Below are 16,706 nucleotides of genomic sequence, written 5' to 3' on the forward strand. Positions count from 1 at the left end.
GGACAACTTATCCAGTTGTGGCATCAAAACACTTAAATATATGTTTATCTTCAGGTGGATTAAGTCAGGCTTAAGGCAGGGCCACATTTTTCTCATAAATCCACAAGGGCCCAGCCAGGCCAGTAATTCCACATAAAACAAACATCAAAATCTGTTTTGGAAATTTCTACTTGTTTGGGACAAAACTCTGGAAATGTCAATCAAGCAGAACTAACTCTGCTTTCACAGCAAACATGGCCCTAATCATTACAGAAAAATACTGCAACTTTTATATAAACTTACATTTCCTTAGGTATTAACTAGAAAAACCCACACAATTCACACCCAAACCCCGTACGTAAAACAGACAAGAGAGAAAGGAAAAGAAAAGAGAGAGAGAATACATGTTTCATGGAAAATATTACAGGCTAAAACAAAACTTAGATTTCTGCCCTGCTGTGCTCCAACAGTAGACATTTTGCATTACTCCACTTCAAGTATTACCTCTTTCATAAAAATAGCAACTTCTGCCCCAAAGGCCTTGCAGGGTGCATTGCCCAACATGACAGCAATATCAGAACTCCAGGTGAGATGAGGAAGAGACTGTGATGCTGGTTAAAAAAAAGCAGCTGGTTTAATGGATGAAGTGGATAGGGTGAGAACAGAAGGGAATTGCAGTTCCTCTTGGTGCAGGCTTGCTAATTAAAACTTAAAACCACTGTCCTGAGCACTCTGGTCTTCCAGCTACACCTCAGGATGTAACAACAACCTGGATTGCACAGAACTTAGTCTGCCTCATCCCTTGGTCCTCTTGTCAGACTCAAAAGGATTCTCTGGGAAAAATAATCAGGGGTCTGGAGAGCCCTGGCTCATCAGCTGGCACTTTTTGGTGGCTGTTCTTCAGGGAGAGACTTTAATCCCTCAGTGCCTGTTAGTCTCAAACTGATTCTTGCTGGGAGAAGATCTGGACCCACTGCACCATTGCTCCCATGGAGACTCAGAAGTGACTTTAACACCAGTCATCGTGCTGGTTTCTTCTTCCAGTGGAGGCCAAAGCAAGCAGAAGCCAAATGCAAGACATGTCCCAGCTTGCAGGTGACAAGAGCATGGTGTTCATGCCCCTGTTGTTACAAATGGAAGCAATGGCTTTTGCAGAACAGGACGTCTTCTCCTCAGGCCTGAGGCAATTCTTCCTAGCACAGCTCCTTCACATCGCTCTTTCAGGCGTGGGATTTGCAGAAGAGCCAACTGAGGTGCCCTGGCACCAAGACCATCATGCTGGGCCTTTCTTTAGCAATCTAGTCCTGTGACTACTGGTCTCATTGCTTGCTCCTTCCATCCAAGGATCACACAAAGGCAAATTAGGTCCCACAGTATCATTGCCATGTGTTATTATCCCCCTTTTACAAGGAAGGGAACCTCAGAACAGGCAATCGAGTCCTTTGGCTTGGGTCACACGGTGCGTCACCGTCACAGTCTGAAGCAGACCTTGGAGCCCTTCCTCCTCCACACTAATCACTAAAGCTGGAATTCCTTCAAAACCTGCTTGCTCTACTTTATTAACCACCGTTTTACTGCATCTGCAGACCTGATCCACAGCAGTCAGGAGCCATGGAAGGCGTTTGTGTCCCAGCGTGGCTGCCAAGCAAGGCATGAGGGCTCCAGTGAAGAGAGACAGCTGAGACATCGCACGCCTCCCAAGAACTTTCTGAGATGAGAAAAACTGAAGATAACTTCAGGACTGATCCATCATCCCCCTGTTACACAGCACCTGAAAAGTTATGTCCAGGGGAATCAAATTTTCAAGTGTCCTGATTACAGAGCTGGCTATAAAGGAAATTAATTAATAATAATTTCAAGGAGGGATTTAAAATTTCCATTTTCATTTTATTGTCAAAGTAAATATATTTTTATGAAGAACAAAAGAAAATATACAGAATTGTAACTTATGTACACTGGCTTTATAGGTATTTTTGTTTCCAATTTACACAAATTTGATACGTTATTAAAAGATATTTTATATAGATATGCATCTATGTACAGTTTTATTTACATACATTCATAGGATGTGATATAAACCAGTCAATAGATGATAGTTCATTTATATTAATTTCTAGAGGACAAAAGGAATGCATTCACTTTAGCCAGACCTGCTGTTCTCACACAGCATGGGCTCCTGCTCTGCCTAGCTCTAGGATCACGCTTTCCTACTTCCCATTTTGCCAACAGAAAAGACAAACAGATGCCGTCTGCGAATGGAAAGGAAATGCAACATCCATTATAAAATCATTTCTAATTACTGAATCCTATTTTCTTCTAAAGCTTCTTACAATCGCCAGAGTTCAAAAGGAAAAACAAAACAAGAAGAAACACAAATAAAATCACTTGCCTGCTACCATCTGATTATTTGCTTAAATTCCCTTCTTAGCCAGCTATCACACAAATTTGTTTCTTTTGGCTGCTGTTCTCACCCATTCGCCCACCCCAGCTGCATGGAGCTCTGACATGGCTGTCGGGAGGGAGAGGATTAGCACTGAGGATCACCCCTGGACCTCGGGCTCGCAGCACTGTCCCACCAGCTCGTGGTTCCTCCCACCCTCCCCGGGCACGGGCACATCCTGCAGACCCTGCCAGCAAACAGAGACTGAGCTCCAACCAGCCAGGCCCTGACTCTCTGTGGATGTGGGGATGCCCAGTGCTCACCAGGAACCCCCAGGGCTGGAGCTCTGCTTTCTCCCCCCAGGTCACACAAGAGGTCAGGAGCAGAGACAGAACAGAGCTCAGAGGCTCTCACAAACTCCTTTGTGCTGCCTTGTGGGCAGACAACAGCTCTTCTGCTAAAGGCAGTGGATGCTGCAAACTGGCCTCAAAGGAAAGCAATGTCCTTTGGAACCTGGGCATCCTTGCACCTCTTGGCAGCACAGGACAGAAGGACACACACAGTTCCAGAGGCTTCACTCCAAGCCATTCCATCCAGCCTGAGCTTCTGGATTTGCTTGGGATTGCTTGGGATGTGTCTTTGCTTAAATATATATATATATATATATATATATATATATATATATGTATGTATGTATGTATGTATGTATGTATGAATGAATATGTATTAAATATTTATATATAGCCCTAGCCAAGGGAAAGGTAAATGTGAGCTGGGAAAATCAGAGATGCATGGAGGCACATTCCAGTGCTCTCCAAGCCCTGTCTCCCCCTATCCCCAACTCCCACTGTTCCTCCTCCGATGGCCAGCCCCTACAAATCCTTGGCTCAGGCAACCCAAAAACAAAGGAGTTGTTTTCATTTCAAAAGGAATTTGCTGTTTCCAAATTGGACAAATAGAGCAGCTTAATAAAAACTCACAATGAGTGGCCTGTACATGAGCAAAGCCCTCAGGAATGCCAGGGCTATAATTAACTAGCAGCAAGCAACTTTTACATTTTCCTGTGCAGCAGAAAACAGCTAAAAATAAAACACTGTAATTTCCAAAAGAAGCAGCAGCAAAGGAGAGACAGATAGAAGGAAAATAATATCCTTGAAAGAAAAAAAAAAAAAAAAACCAAAAGGAAGAAGCGCCCCGCTCCCCTGACCCAAAAAGAGCTTCATTCTCAAATCATCTTTGAAGGACAAGGGGCACTCAAACACGGTGGTATCAAGTAACAGCATTGACTGTTCTGTGGAGACAAATAAATTATCACTAGGAACATGGTGAGCAAAGTGCTGTGGTGGGCTGCTGGGGACGGCTGGCGGGAAGGGAGGGCAGGAGCCGTCAGTTCACGGAGCGCACGGAGCGGCTGCTGCGTGGGAACCGGTGCACCTTGACGTGCTTGGACAAGTGGTCACTTCGAGCAAACTTCTTCTCACAGACTGGACACTGGTAGGGCTTCACCCCCGAGTGGGAGCGCCGGTGCCGGGACAGCTCATCTGACCTGGAGAACCTGCAAGAGAGGAGAGGCCTTTTCAGACAAATGGGGGTTTATTGTGCTAAGCGTCTCACAGCGAGTTAAAAACAGTCCCCCCAGGCCACTGGGAGACTCCAGGAGGTGAAAGGGACACGCAGCAGGGCTGGGCAGCCCTACCTCTTGGACTCAGGGCTGGTAGCTGTGTGATTCCATCACTGCATGTGATTCCATCACTGCATGGAGGCAGCATTGGTACCAGCCTTGCTCTGGACCCCATGGCATGGGTACAGCTTGACAAAAACAGCACTGCTCTCCATCCCCCTGCAGACCCCTCCAAAGCCACCCCCACCATCTCCCTCCTGAAAATCTAAGCACAGACTCCTCAAGCAGAGACAATCACCACTGTCCTGCAGGTGAGGTTTGTTTCAAGCTCACACTGGCACGAGCACACCCCCTAACTGCACCCAGTTTGAGAGGGATTCCAGATAAATCCAGCCAGAGCTACCTAGAAACAAAATGACATTAGAACTGGCTTCCGTGTGTGCTCTTGTGGGCTAAATAAGGAGTCATTAACAGCACCAGAGATGCTCAGCATCCCAACAGCTGAAATTCAGGTGGGCCCCAATGGCCATTTGCACAGTTATTTGCATAGTTAGCATGGGTAAATTAAATGAAGAATGAGCCTTTAATTACCAAAACTGTATTCCATAATCTTTTGAATTTTAGATATTTTCCACCTTCCATCTCCACAGAAAAATCCCCAAATAGCCACCATTAAATCCCACAGGCTTTATTGAACCCAAATGAGCTAATCCTTCAGCCTTAAGAGCAGGGCTGGCTCTATTTCCACTTTGGACATGACTAGGAGACAGAGGGTTAATTAACAATGTCACACTAAAACAGCCCTGTCCAGATGGGTACAAAAAATTTGCTGCCTGACAAAGGGCAATTAAGTGTTTTGTTGCCAGAGCAGTAACAAAGAGCAGCACAGAAAGAGAGCTTGAAAGAAATGGTATCAGCTGTTTATTTACAATAAATAAGTGAAGTCATGGGCACTAGCTGAACAAATCAGGGAAAGAACATGTAGAAAAATGTGCCCTTCTGGAGCAAAATATCACATCACCAACAGAGCAAATACGCTATTTTTATGAAAGGGAGAAAACAGGACTGCTGGGCTCCCATGAATAAATCCCTCATGCAAGAAAAGTAAGTTTCCACATAAAGGTTTTAATTAGCTCTGATCTCCTGCCAACAGTTGAGGACCAGGTCATAGGCACTGGGAAAGCTGGTAATGGTTTCCTTAGTTGCTGCAGCTCTTCAGTCTGGTCATGCTTCCCAGAGAGCACTCAGCCTCTGGAAAACTGATCCAGGCACTCACCACGGGTAAGGTATGGTGTGGGCATCTGTCCCAGGGCCATTTCTAGGGGAGATTCTTTCACCTATTCACTTGCTTTTCTTCCTTTTCTTGCTCTGGTATCCTCATGGCAAAAGAGTCAAATTCTCCATGATGAAGAGGCAGCTGTTATGGAACTGTCCACCTGGGGTGACTCTTCTTCATAAAGGCTATGACAGAAGTTTCTCTTCACGCCTTTTACTTGCATGTTTGCTTTCTCTAACACCCCTGGTCCTTTCAGCCGTAGTTTCCCAAAAACAGTCTGGACCCAGGAGCAGCAGGTTCAGGGATTTCTCCCAAGTCCTTAGCAGTGAGCTAGTCCCAGTGCCAGATCCCTGCAGGGATGCTCTTGTAGGGCTATGGGTGAGTGGGCCTGGAGAGTGTAGGATGCTGCCTGTGCAGACTGAGTGTTGGACAAGGAACAGAGCTGTGCCACATCCAGGGAAAAGAGGAGAACCACTTTTGCAAAAAGCCATCCTTTTGTATACAGACTTCAAAGAAGTAAAACCAGATGTGGCTGGGTTGCCTTGTCCTATGTCCTTGGCCATTAAGGTCACCATCTGGAACAGAAGTGCAGTAGCACTTGGCTAATCCTGCACAAGAGCCTCACAAGTGCATTTTGAGGGGAATTGCACGGACGGTGGGGGAGAAAGAGGCGCGTGTCAGGAATGAGCTTGGATGAGTTCATCCGATAAAAATACACTCTGCCTCATAACCATGTCCTTAGCTGAAGAGGCAGGAATGTTGCAACACTGTTCCCCAGCAGTGACGGAAAGATCAACTTACAGAGCCCACAGAAATAAACCTCAAGCTGTCTGTGTGTTTACAAAAAAACAACGCAAAGGTTAGGACGAGGAAGCTGGGAGGATCTGGCGGTCTGGCTCTGCAGTGAAATATCTGCAACACACTCTGGCGCTGAGATCAACCCAAAGAAAGTGAAAATAATCCACTGTGGAATGCAAAATTCAAAAGGAGAAAAAAAAAGGAAAAGGAAGCCCCAAGGAATACCTCACTATTCTGTCACTGCCATTTCCAGAAGGATTCCTCCTTCAAAAGAAAAGTGAAGGGATCAGGGAAATCCCACAGCAACTAAAAGATCCTTCTTCATCCTTCTATCTGGCAGGACCCCAAGGGACTGGAACTACATCTCCCTTGAAGAAAAGTCCTAGAGCTCCCTGATGTGTAGGATGTGTCCTGTGTCTCCCAGACACATGGGGACATTCCTGTGTGGCTCATGGGGCAAGAAAGGTCAGGCGCTTTAGCCTGGTCCTCCTGGTCCCTGCCATGGCCCAGCCATTGAGGCCAACTCAGGCCGTACCTCTCCTCCGCAGTGGAGGGGAAGCCCTACACAGATTCCTCCTGCCCATCCCCAGAGCTGTCCTACAAGGAACCAGCACAGCTCCTGTGCACCTCTCATCCCCCTGCACAGCAGCAGCAAGAAAAGCCCATGCAAGATGCCCGCCCTGCCCCACGTGTGGTGCTGCCCATGGCCACTCAGGCCCAAGCACACTCCTGGCCACGTGTGTAACAAGCCTTTAAACCCTCCCTGCCAAGCCAGGCACAGCTTGTGGCCCAGGCTGTCACCAGCCAGAAGATGCAGTGGGGCATTTAAAGGCCATTGCCTCATCCCCCAGCCTTGCAGCAGCTGCAGCTTGGCACAGTGCTGTGCCAGAGAGGGGAAGCAGGAGCTTCTCCTGCTCTGTGCCATAACCCAGCTGCTGGGCCCAGCCCATGCTGCAGCTCAGCTCTTTGGCCTGAGCAGTGCTAACCAGAGGCTGGGGTGCCAAAGGCAGAAGGTGGCAGGACACAGATCAGTGCCCTGACCCGTCCAGGGAGCACAACGGGTCACTGGCCACTGCCAGCGAGCACCACTCTGCAGACTGCCAAAAACAGCCCTTGCCCTGTGCCTAGGCAGGGCACAAGCAAGCTGGGTTCAGCCTCCATCAGGGAGGTGACAGGGGTCTCCAGACATCCTAGGGCTTAGCAAAAGGGTTTGCTGGGTGCACACTCCAACCCTGGTGAATTTAAAACGTTGTGCACAGAGAGCTGAGGAACCTTTAACCCTCCCACTGAGCTCAGGCACTTTGTGCTAGGCAACACTTTGTTTTGGTTTTGAAATTACTATCTCCAGTGAGATCAGCTCTTAAGTGTCTTCAGTGAAAAAATAAATACACAAGCACAAGAATGCAGGGGAAAAGGGGAAAAGCAGAGTCCAGCAATGTTTTAGTGCTTAAATTCATTCGAGATTATGTAGACCTGGGAGCAAACAGAGTGGCCAGATGCAGTGGACTTAAGTCATGTGAGACTTAAGTCACAGCTCTCACTGAACTTCTGAAAAGGTAAACATGGTTTATTGATGAAAGGGGACTGAGTAATTCAATGCTCAGTTGGATCTGGCCTTTGATGTGGAGCAGCACACAGGGGATGTGCAGCAATCTCAGGCTGGTGCTAAGGATTGCTGTGAGCACAGGAGGCAGCTCCCCAAACACAGCCTCTCCTGCTGGCTATAAACTTCTCCTCTTGCAGCAGAGCCCTTCCAAAGTTTGGGGGGTTTAGGGACTGAGATTGCAGCCCAGGCTGTGAAATTCAACAAGACAAACAGCACAAGAGTTTGAAAAGCCCTTTGCAGCAGCTGCTTGTGGACAAGACACATGTTCTTCATTATGATTAATTTCTCCTTCCTGTTGGGCTCATCTTTAAAAAGCTGTGGTGGCTGAAAGTTCAGGGTGCTCCAGGTTGTGGGACCACCAGCCAATGAAGCAAATCATTCACCACAACATTTTGAGAAGAGAGGCACCTGTTGTAAATTTAATCAACCTTTATCACTTACTATTTTTCCTAAATGTTCCCCTTGGTTTTCTATCTCGAGGAACACCAGCTTTGTGATAAGACAGAGTTGGAGAAGGTCATCCACAGGCAATGCTTCAGGCTCCTGATCCTGGATGGGACAAAAGTCCCTGGGAGCCTTGGGACAAATCTCAGTGTGGATCAGACAAACCCTCACGTGCCACACGCGTTTGTCACAAAAAGGAGAGCTGTGCTCACATGCAAGGAAAGCCAGCATGACACCCACAGGCACATCTGCTGCCTGTGCACGTGTACTCTGGCAACCAAATGAAAAGCAGCAAGTGCCTGTCCTGCAGGTTGGGAGCAACCAGCTCACAGTTTCTGGGACCAATCAGCTGGAAAATGCAGCTTTGGTGAGAGAGTACCCTGAGCAGCAAACAGCCCATGAGAGGTGCCACCAGGACCAAAGGAAACAAATCACCACCAGTTTGTAGAGCCACCATAATCTGATCTCCTCAGCCCTTCTGAGAAACAAACTTCAGACTGGCCCAGCTGGAGAAGAGAGGGTTCAGCTCCACTGTGACCTTTTCCCTCAAACCAACCCAGCCACCTCTAACTGCTGCGTGTCTCACATACTTGCATTTTTACACAACATTCTCCTGTTACTTTTTACCTCATCTGTTGCCCATGATCACAACCCATTTTCTCATTAGACATTGCTCACTGAAGCTCTGCAGCATATTATTTGAAAGAAATTCAATTTAATTTAACACAAGGCAGTTAAGATTATATTTTCTCCCATCATCATTTGTGGTGCTGTACATTAGCACTTGCCAGCAGGCAAGCCAGTTATACAGCTAAGTGGAAAGAGGGAGGAAGGCACCTGTCAAAGCTTCCTTAAAATAAAAAGCTGATATTTTTTAAAAAGACTAAATTTTTCAATTCATATTAAAAATAAAATAGAATATTTTAAAAATCCCTCTGCCAAACATTTTCTCAATCAAACCTGCAATCTTTCATTCAAGCGCTGCTTAACTCCACCTCAGCCTTCTGGTTATGTTGTTACATCTGACAGCTTTTTTGCAACTTTGAGTGGCACCCACGCATTTTTCTGAATCAAGACAGAGAATAAAACCCAGAGTATGCCAGAGTGTCACTGCCAGCATTTTAAGAAGGAGTGGGATGGAGTGCATTTTCTATGAAAGTGCACAGAATACTGCTTTTAACCATACTTGCTTATCACAGCCCTTCACTGGCCACATTCAGTCCCACACAGGGCTGTGCACAGCAATTCTGCCCTAAACCATTCAGTTCTCTCAGCCTCAGCTGGTGCCAGCCAGGGGTCTGCTGGGGCTGGTGTGCTGCAACCCCACCAATGCAAACACCAGGTCTGACCCGTGGTAACAAGCTTCAACTGACCCTCTAGAATGAAACACAAGTTATGATGGACTACTTTTTTTGTTTTTAAGACCCTAAAACTGCTGGTGCCAGCAGGTGATGCTGTGCTATTTAATTTATCAGAACCCTTGTGTTACCTAACAGGAAGAAAAAAGGTCTTCATTGTCAAACCAACCAAACAAGTTCTGGCAATAGAAACAGTTTATAAATCTGAGTACAAACCTACTTGCTCAGCAAGTTAGGTCAAGTGAGCAAGAAGGGGAAGGGGGACTGGACAGAGCTGGACCCCAATACTGACCTCCATCCACAGCCTGGCCACGTGCACGCAAAGGGCTTTTCTCCCGTGTGCCTCCTCAGGTGGGCTTTCAAATGGCTGCTTTTCGTGTACATCTTGGTGCAACCAGGAAAAGAACATTTATGCATTTTAATGAGTTCAGCTGCAGGGTTCTTTTGAAATTTCTGACCCATGATGATTCCCGTCTGCCCCTGGATCATGCCCCCTGGCCCAATTGGCTTGGCGGCGATGGGGACGGGAGCAATGCGGACAAATTTAGAGGACAAGTTCAAATTGGACGACTGAACTATCTGAGGCACAAGGGCAAATGTCTGTCCTTGGATGTTGACAAGGAGTTGTGCAATTTTTATGTTCTCCTGTGCTGGTCCTTGGGAAGTGGGGCTCGTGTTGGACTCCTGTTTGATCTGCACAGGCTGAATTTGGAGCATAACCGGTATTCCATTCTCCAGGGTCATTCCTCCATTTGAAGCTTGGCCACCTTCTGTTGAGCTAGTCAACTGCTCATTTTTACTCTCTTTTAAACTAGTACTGGGTAGCATGTGGTCTTTTTGCTGCAGCGAAGCAACAGAAACCTGGCTGCAAGCTCTCAAGTCCTTGGTCTCGCTTTTAGGTCTTTCTTTGAGCTCCAAGTCCATGTTCTCCTCCAAAAATTCCTCAATTTCCTCAAGCGTGGGCTGAAATGGTCCTGAGTCTTCCATATCCACGGGAAATTCAGGCATCCTAAAGTACTCCTCTTTCACTATTGGCTGAAGTCTCCTTTTGTCCCACCATGATGCAGTGGTGTTCCCCAAAGATGCCTGGGACAATAAATAGTCTAAGATACTGTCCTGACTTTCTGCACTGGATGTGCTTCCATAGCTGGAGCTGAGGACCTGGGAGTCAGGGCTGGAACAAGAACAAAAGCTGGACGAGTCACTGTCATCTTCTGACAGGGGAGAGGGCAGCATTTGGTAGGACCTCACGCCAGCTGTCATGTCCCCAAAGTATCCAAGAGAAGATCTTGTGGATGAAAAGGATTCATCAGTAGGCAGCAAGTGATCCACCATTCCTGGATGATCTCTTAAGGATATCCCAACAGCATATACCAGGCAGCCAAAGTTCAGGTGAGAGCCTAAGTGCAGGAAAAACAAAATAGCAACAGTCAGAAGTCAGTTTAATCATTTATCTCCATGAACTGAAACTCGTTAAGCCCTCTAGCCCACAGGAAAGTCCAGAGCATCCAGCCTCCCTGGGTACACAGGCTGTTACAAGCTTTGATACGTCTGCACCACCCCCTGAGGACTGTCAGGGCTGAAGCGTTTTGCAGGATTGCACCACATATTTGCAAAAGAATGCTGTCAGAAATCATTTCCCAACCGTGCGTGTGCTCCAGATTTACAGCTCCCTTATAGAATACTACCAGCAAGAGAAAATAAATAACAAGCTTTCACCTAGCAGTGAAATCCAGAGCCAAAGAAGGGAATGGGAAAGAAAAAATAAAGTGTTGAAATTTTTACCACCAAAAAGAAACAAATAAAAAAAGTTTATTGCTGGTGACCATAAAATGCAAAATCCTTTCCCTATCTTGTAGCTTTCCACCAACCTTATTTTTAACTTCCTCAGTTCTACAAATATAGACTGTTCAGCATAATGAAAGGATCAATCTGGCAGGAGCCAAAAATATTTACTGTGCTTCAGCATTTACTAGGTGGATTTTCCCCTCCAGATGTAATGAATCAGTGTGCCAACGTCATCATCACCTGCACTGTCCTTAATAAGGCTGGCACCGAGCTAATTGCCATGCCCTGCCAGCCAGCTGGTGGCTGCTTTCACCGCTCCGCTCCGCGCTCCTCTCTCGCCGGGGCAGGGGCTGAGCTGAGCCCCGAGCCAGCTGCTGCACCGGGAGGGCTGCACGGCCCCCGGCGGGGCAGCATCCCGCAAATCCCGGGTTCCGTGAGCCCTAATCCCGCTACAAACCCGCAAGAGCAAACCCCGCCCTGGCCAGCGCAGCCCACCCCGGTGCCCGCTGACAGCCGCGGTTCTGCGCTTCACCAGCTAGGACAAGCAAACTTCCTAGAAAGGCCACTGGGGAGGGGGAGGCAGGAGGGACATCTACGTATGTTTTTATTCCTCATCTCCCCGAGGGAAAAACAAAAATTGCTTACGGATGGAGACTGTGCCCTTTAGAGAGCAAAGGCAGAGAGCTCGGGAGGGAGCCAACACTGGCCCTCAGTCACTTGCTCAAGGTGACTGATTGAAAACAGAGCTGTACATGTGCATAATAAAACAACTCTTTCTGTGGAAGGTATGTGGAGTGCAGAGATAGCAGTCATTTGATCAGCCTATGAGCTGGTGTGTGTGTGTGAATTAGGAGGCATGTGACCCAGCGTGAAGGAAATGCCAGTCAATCTTGTTACACGCTGTCATTTTCCACAGGCTCTGCCGCTGCGCTCTGGACGCTTTGCCATGAATAGTCAATAGCTCCCAGTTTTGTGCAGCGGAGGGGATGGCTGTTACTGCTGTTGCAGAGCATCTCTGCTTCCTCATCTCCAAAATTTGCCCTGTCTTTCCTTCTCTGGAGAAAAATCAAAAATGTTTGTGTGCTCAGTGCTGCAGTGAACACAGAGCGAGGTATTTTACACAACACCCTTAAAGAGCTCTGTCCTGTTGGCAACATCTATTAATATTTCCCAGGAAGAGAGAGGGGAAGCCACATTTCTTAAAGATATGGCTTCTTCCTCCATAGACACATGGAGGAAACAGGGACAGGTTGAAATAAAGACTAAAAGTAAGATTGCACATTTTCCTGGTCTGTGCGTCCTGTCAGTCAGCTGTGCCTCTGAACCAATAATGAAATACCTACACGTGCTGAACACAAGGAAGTTCAAACAGAGGTTAGTGGCTCTGTTTTGTGACCTTAGCCTACAATCATGTCTTATAGTAAAAGCAAAGAGTCAGAAGAACTGAACTATTTCTAACACACTTTTTTTTTTATTCTCTATATTGCTGGAAAGTTCCCCCAGCAGAAGTCTCATAGCTGAGCTATTCCAGTTTTGAAACAGAAAGCACCATCTGCTTCTGACAAATTAGTATTGGCATCTGGTAAGAATTCACCCAAGCTGATTGTTTCTATCTTGCACCAAAAACTGATGACTGCCTTGAGAAGCACAGGGCAGAAAGGAAGACTTCCCCTCAGATGGTTTCTGATTCTTCCTTCAATGTCTGTATTATTCTAGCTTAAATTTCTGAAGAATGGGGCTGTGAGGGAAATCTGGACTGCAACATGTGCTTTTCTAAAAAAAGCTGGCATGCTCTGTGTGCACCAAAAGCAGTTGGTGAACTTCTCTTAAAAAAAAAAATAAAATTAAAATGTTCAAGGTTTCTTTAAATGCTTGCAAGAACTGGGAAGCCACATATCAAAATATCCATATATTTCCCTAGGAATAGAACTAAACTGCAATTTGAATAAGGACTTAAACGAGGGGGGGAAAAAAAAAACCAATAATGAACCCCTAGCATTTGCTGTGGGCTGGGCTGGTTACCTCAGCAGAAAACAGCCAGCAGGCTTGTTTCCCATCTCTTTTGACAAGGAACAATGTCACTCGATGTAACCAGAGGCTCTTTAAGAGAGGACTGTCCGAGCCAAATAGATCTAGGCACATTACGGGCCAGTTCTGCTTTCTGTGAGCTCTCAAAACTTGCAGAACAGCCAAGAAGATTTTGGAGAATGCCTGGAATGCAGGATCGGTCCCTGGCTATATTTTTTTCCTAAAGGCCGGGCTAACAACAAAAAGACTTTTATCCTTACTTTGCCTGAAGACACAGCCAAAACCAGAAGATTAGAAAACAAAACCAAAAAAAGCCGGGGCTGTGAAGGCTATGAAAACTAATGATGCTGTTTCCATAACACACTTTCATCTCTAGGAACGCTGAAAACACGTTAGAAATGTAAGCACCTATCGTGGGACTGCAGTGCCTGAGCCACTGGAAACAGCCACTTCTGGAGTGAAATACAGCAGCTGTTCAGCAGCACCACCGTCTCCAACTTTTTTTTTTAAGAGTTCACTGGGTTGTTATGATGTCCTTCCTGCCAAAAACATGTTGTTCTGTTTAAAACCTGACCATCTAATCGCCAGCTAAAATAAAGATAATGACAAAAAGCAAATCAGAGAAGACATATTTTGACGCAGAGCAACATTAAAATGTAAAGTGCTGGGAACTTGCTGAAACACGGGGATGTATTTCCCAGCCTGTCATTTCTGGACAGTCAGCCCGGCACAACTGATCACACAGCATATATGAGACGCTGACAGTCATTTCCCACATTTACTGCCACAGCTTTTTCTAGTTTAAGACTAATCTCTTCAGGGTTTTCTCTTGTTCTAAATCTGTTCAGGCTGACTTCTGCTCCACAGACAGAGTCATAAACAAGGCAATGAAGCAGGCCCAGAGCTTCTAAGAAATTAAAAGAGAAATGCAAAGGGAGAGAAAAATAATAATAAAAAAATAATTGAAAGAACCCGTGAGCCAGGAGTAACCCATTTGCTCTCATCTCTTCCGCAAGGTGGCTGTGCTGCTCCCCGAACACAGTGGGGCGTTCAGGTTTGTTTTTTCCAAACCCGTTGCTCCTGGGAAGCTGCAGAAACATTCCCAAAGCTCTCTTCTCTGAAAACTATCCCGCTCCAGCCCCAAACTTCGGCTTCCACAGGAGGAAGCACTTCACCTGCAGCGGGCACAGGCAGTGGCCCCGGCGGAGCGCACCCCGCTGCCTCTGCACCCCGAAATAACGCGGGGCACCGGCCGCTGGGCAGGGAAAGGGGTGCGGGACACACACGGAATTCTCCCTCCAGCACGAGCACAGCCAGGCTTCCCTGGCTGCAAAACACGTTTGTTTGGGGTTTTGTTTGTTTGGTTTTTTTTAATCGTGGTTTGTTTGTTTGTTCCGTTTGTAGAGGGTTTTAAAAAAATTATTTATGTATTGTTTTTTCCTCCCATCCCTTTTCAGGAGGCTTTGGGGGCCTGAGTTCCCTCTCTCCCCCCGCAGCGTGGTCGCGATGATCGGGAATAAACCCCCCCCGGCCGCCTGTCACTCCATGGCACGGCACCGCTGCAGCCCGAAAACAGCCCCCAGCCCTGGCCGCTGCCCCGGCGGGATGGAATTCCATCTGCCCCCTCGGCAGCAGGGGCACAGCCCCGGGCTGCGCCCCAGCAACCCTTACCTGAACTCCTCTGCGAGCCGGGGGGCAGCAAAGGCACGGACGACCAGAAGAACGCAACAACAACAACAACGAAAACGAGGGGGGTGAAAAAACCCAAACAACACAACCAAGCCACAAAAAAAAAAAAAAAAAAAAAAAAAGGAAAAAAATAACTATAGAAATAATAATTTTTTAAAAAATCAAAGAAAAATTTAAAAAGCCACACACGCACAAAAAAACCGCAGGAGTGAAGCCAAGCAAGCCCGGAGCAGCAGCCCGCGGAGGAAGGCAGGAGCGGCCGGGAGCGCGGAGCGGCGGGAGGCGGGCGCAGCTCCCCCGGGAGGCGGGTGCGCGGCTGCGGAGCGCGGCCCCGCTCCCGTAGTACTATATCCCCCTCACATGACGGGCGCCCGGCCGCGGCGGGGGAGGCCGGGGAGAGGCTCGACCGCGTCCGCCGCCCCCATTGGCCCCTTGGCGGCGGGGGCCGGCCCGGCAGCGGCCTCAATGGGAGCCGCGCTCGGCCCCGGGGCGGTGCCGCGGGCAGGCTGGAGCCCGGAGCGCTCGGAGGGGCCGGCCGCCGCGGGACCGGGGACCGGGGCCGAGCTGAAACTGGGGTGCCTTGGGAGTCCGTGTGGGGAAGAGTGTTTTACCGCGAGGGTGATGAAACATAGAACAGGTTGCTCGGAGAGCCGGTTGATGCCCCATCCCTGGAAACGTTCCAGGTCAGGTTGGACAGGGCTCTGAGCAATTTGATCGGGTTGAAAACGTCACTGCTCCTTGCAGGGTGTTGGGCTAGGTGGCCTGTTAGTGGCCCTTCCAACCCGAAGCACTGTGAGAGTCTGTAAGTGTGCAAGCTTCTGGACATCTCCTGGAGATAAGCCAGTCCCTGGGGAGGTGTGAGGAGCCCCATGCCCTCTCTCCTGCCCCACACCTGCACCCCTGCCCCTTTCCTGCCTGACAAAGCTTGATGGGGGGATTTCCAGCATGCCAGATGTCTGTCCCACACACACATCCTATTGTTACTGCAGACATCACTAGCTCTTCATACAAACACACGTAATAATTTATGTATATTTATATACACACAAACACACTGTAGTTCTGCAATACTTGGTATGGATCAGGATCTATGTTCAGCTCCTGCAGAGGAAGCTCACAGTGGGGCCAGCTGCAGCAGCAGTCAGTTTTGCTGCTCAATCTGTGGTTTTCCAAATGCAGTTTTTCCTTTTTTCAGATTTCCTGGGAAGATGCAGCCTGAGATATCAGAATGCAGTCCTATAACAACAGGACTGCACCCTTTTTTGAGGGCACATGGGACAGCACACCCTTCCTTCTCCCCACAGCAGGCCTCGCTGTCCTGCAGGGAAAATGAAGTATTATTCTCATTTTATGGGGAAACAGAGGCACGGGGGATCAAACAAAAGGTCTGTGGCAGAACCAAGATGCAGTCTCATCTCTTTTCAAATCCAGTTCAGTTTAAACTCACAAAAATATCCTCCATCTGCATTTCTTCAGAATTGCCAGTAACACATCCCACAGCCTGGCAAACATAAACCAGTCTCTTCCCAAGGGGACATTCAGCCTCAGCAATCCTGGCCAGGCAGCAGCACAGGGGTGACCCTACAGGTGCTCCTTCATCCTGCTGGAGACCATCAAAGGACCTGGGGGTGCTCAGGGCTCTGCTCCCATGCACAGACCTCGTTCTTCCTCTCCACATTGTCTCAATGAATAATGCATGAATACATACTCATCAAAATCCTAGATACTATATTTGTACA

The 16,706-nt window shown here is 47.8% G+C and overlaps 1 protein-coding gene across 2 annotated transcripts; it reads right to left on the reverse strand.

The window, feature by feature from the left end:
• Positions 1-1,845: 1,845 nt before the first annotated feature.
• On the reverse strand, positions 1,846-15,310 carry KLF15 (KLF transcription factor 15). Of its 2 annotated transcripts, none has more exons than XM_059856552.1 (3): positions 15,161-15,310; positions 9,755-10,862; positions 1,846-3,914 (listed from the first exon to the last, which is right to left on the reverse strand). In XM_059856552.1, exons 2-3 carry the CDS (start codon positions 10,795-10,797, stop codon positions 3,746-3,748), a joined length of 1,212 nt encoding a protein of 403 aa, XP_059712535.1. In that variant the 5' UTR covers positions 10,798-10,862; positions 15,161-15,310; the 3' UTR covers positions 1,846-3,745. The 2 variants fall into 2 exon arrangements, with proteins under 2 accessions (XP_059712535.1, XP_059712537.1); XM_059856554.1 differs by lacking the exon at positions 15,161-15,310 and adding an exon at positions 14,950-15,099.
• Positions 15,311-16,706: the final 1,396 nt, after the last annotated feature.

Source organism: Haemorhous mexicanus, chromosome 11 (genome assembly GCF_027477595.1).
Source record: "Haemorhous mexicanus isolate bHaeMex1 chromosome 11, bHaeMex1.pri, whole genome shotgun sequence".
Taxonomy (NCBI): Eukaryota; Metazoa; Chordata; class Aves; order Passeriformes; family Fringillidae; genus Haemorhous; species Haemorhous mexicanus.

What these genes read in the sequence shown, in the direction of transcription:
- KLF15 (XM_059856552.1), bottom strand. Translation starts at nt 10,797, where the DNA reads ATGGTGGATCACTTGCTGCCTACTGATGAATCCTTTTCATCCACAAGA. An exon ending in TGGCCAGGCTGTGGATGGAG is followed by an intron (nt 3,915 to 9,754) that starts GTCAGTATTGGG and finishes CCTCTCTTGCAG; the next exon opens with GTTCTCCAGGTCAGATGAGC.